A 2810-nucleotide genomic window follows, 5' to 3' on the forward strand; every position below is an offset into this window, starting at 1 on the left:
GTACTAGTCGAAAGTTATTAAAAGGTAAGAAGAAGATCCAAAAAGACACAGGTGAAGGTAATAAAGAAAGACTTAATGGCTAATGATCTAATTGAATTGACTCACGATACAATGGAACGGTGGAAAAAGGATGCATGCAGCTGACACCAATTATCCGGGATGAAGCTTAAACGATGATAGCTATTAGGCCTCTTCACTAATTTTGTAGTTTTCATGTGAATGCAGCTCAATATTACATGTTTATGGATTATTTATTTATTATTATTATTATTTTTTGAATGCATGTTTCATCTCATCTGCACATTCATAGAAGAGCAATCACACGTGCATCATGTTAGGATAGTTTTATTGTGTGTTATAGGTTGGGGTGATCATTTGGCCCAGCCTATTGATTCAATATATGGGCGGGTCGGTTGGGTTGGCCTAAAACTGTGCCTGGCCAATTAATCTAAATAAGCAACTTTTCTGGCTAAGCTTAACCAACAACTCAACCCAACTTGGCCCGAACCAGCTCAGAAGCAGGTTGGGTCAACCCAACCCATTGCCACCCAATTCCATGGTGGATCCAACAAAGCAATGGTTTGGATTTTTGAACCATGAGCTCAGTTGGATTCTTATTGTCAACAAAGATTTCCGTGGTATATATGAGTGGCATGTATCCTCTACACACCCGTAGAGGAAATTTTTGTTTGGGTTAAGGGTAGGGTCGTTTAATTTGGCCCTGACCCATTGATGCACTATATGTACTAAACGGGTTACTTTCTACGTCCAAACTGACCCGACTTGGCCTGAACCCAGCTACATAGCGGGTTGGGCCAATTGACCCGTGGGTCAACCTGACCCATTGCCACCATCTAATTAATTACCAAAAGCAACAAGAAAACAACTTGTACCCTACTGGGGGTCAAGTTGACTCAGCGAAGTTCCCAGTCGAACAAATTCAGCAGGTGAAATCATAAACGAACTTCTCTTGAGGCAATGACAGATTGATCAAGTCACAAAGGACTATCTAAATTGATTGGTTTCTACCCATAAGTGAATCTTAGTAACTACAAAATTAGCGGTCTTTCCCTTTGGTATACTTATTATCATCAACCATTTCATTTTGATATTTTCAACGATTATATGGATTATATCTCTTTGAACAAATAAATTGTAGATTCCCGATTGTTTATATATAGAGCCCAACATACCGTTCAAGGATCAGCGTATTTTTCACAATTTGCACTCATGGTACATCCAATCCACGAGGAGACCCATGATATGAATGGTCTTGATCAATAACACACATCCTATTTTTACTGAATGGAAATTCATATTTGCCCATCTCCCAAATATATACAAAAGGAATAGATAGAAAATGATAATGAAATGTTAAGAACGATACAAATTGTTAGGAATGATTTATGCTCAGGAACCCATACTTATTAAGCAATTCTCAGTTTGAAGTGTGCGCATGCTGCTTTAATCATATTTCAACATACTTAACAAGAGTATATCTTGAGCAAAGATATATAAGCCATTTTTCTTCTCTCATTTTATTCAATGTGGGACTGAAGAAAAGCATAAGGGTAAAAAATTCAAACCAATACTTCATCTTTTAATAAATAATTTTTTTTTAAAAAATTTTAAAATAAAAAACAAAGAATTTGTTGAAATACACATGATACAAATGGCTCCCGATGGCAACAATGTTCAAGTATAAGGTATGTATGTGAATATATAAGAAGAAGAAGAAGAAGAAGAGAGATGCTAGCTAGATGAGATTGGAAAGCCGATTCCATGGCGTCTGGTAGGGAACGTAACAAACATCATGCTGCAAATGACTCCGATCCCAATTGGCAAGGACGTGAGCATCTCCTCCGTCTCCCTTGATGGATTTGGATAAAAGCAACTCACCACGTTCTGATCTAATAAAGCCACCGCAGCAAAAAGCAATATCGACATGAATGCGTGGATGAAGTCAATGAACTTCAATCTATAGCCCGCCACGACCTCTGGAGTAAGGATGGAAGCATCTTCACCGTTAAGGACCCACAACCCCTTCAACGTCGCCAGCCCGTAACAGACGTTACCGCTCTTATCCCTGAAGCTATCTGTAAAACTCAATACAAAACATGAAAGACCGCAAATGGCGATGAGGCCCGCCGTCATGTACTGGCAAACGTTGTCACACTGGCCTTGGTTGGTGAATATGGGAGATAGGAGCTGGAATGCTAGAACGGTACCCGTTGGTAGAAGGTTGGCCAGATGTGCCGTGCTCTTGAATGTCTGGTCGATGGCTTTTTGCACTATGTTCTTTTGATTTTGGTTGGCCGGTGCTGATGAACGGTTCTGATCCTCTAAGAGCGGCTGGCCGTGCTGAGCGTCTTCATCTACTACGTTAATCTCCATGGTCCACTTGATGTTTTGGGGTGAGATGATGTGGTCTGTATATTAATGGTGGAAGAGATAGCTTGCAAGGAAATGAAAAGGAAACTGATAGAAGCAACGCTTTACAAGAATTACGGAGGGGTTTTTTGGCTTTTGTTCTAAGAGTTGGTTAAGACAGCGAAAGGAGCTTTCTTTGTATAAAAGAGATTGGTGACCGTTATGGGATTTGTATCTTAAAGGGAAGATTGATATTCATCACACACGCAGCCCTCTCCACACGTACCTTTACATGACGCACACGTGACAACTTCACAAGCTTTTAGAGGTATGATGGTGATGGACATGAACAAAAACTAGGCCAATCTATTCAATAGGCAGGTTTCTTGTTTTCGTTGAGTGTGGAACCTTATTTTCTTCTCAACTGTCAATTCATTCAT

The 2810-nt window shown here is 39.8% G+C and overlaps 1 protein-coding gene across 1 annotated transcript; it reads right to left on the reverse strand.

The window, feature by feature from the left end:
- Window positions 1–1643: 1643 nt before the first annotated feature.
- LOC131247190 (protein DMP6) lies at window positions 1644–2468 on the reverse strand. The gene has a single exon (XM_058247615.1). The coding sequence runs from the start codon at window positions 2392–2394 to the stop codon at window positions 1753–1755; it is 642 nt and encodes a 213-aa protein (XP_058103598.1). The 5' UTR covers window positions 2395–2468; the 3' UTR covers window positions 1644–1752.
- Window positions 2469–2810: the final 342 nt, after the last annotated feature.

Source organism: Magnolia sinica, chromosome 5 (assembly GCF_029962835.1).
Source record: "Magnolia sinica isolate HGM2019 chromosome 5, MsV1, whole genome shotgun sequence".
Classification (NCBI taxonomy): Eukaryota; Viridiplantae; Streptophyta; class Magnoliopsida; order Magnoliales; family Magnoliaceae; genus Magnolia; species Magnolia sinica.

Coding starts and splice junctions, on each gene's coding strand:
- LOC131247190 (XM_058247615.1), bottom strand. CDS start 2,394: ATGGAGATTAACGTAGTAGATGAAGACGCTCAGCACGGCCAGCCGCTC.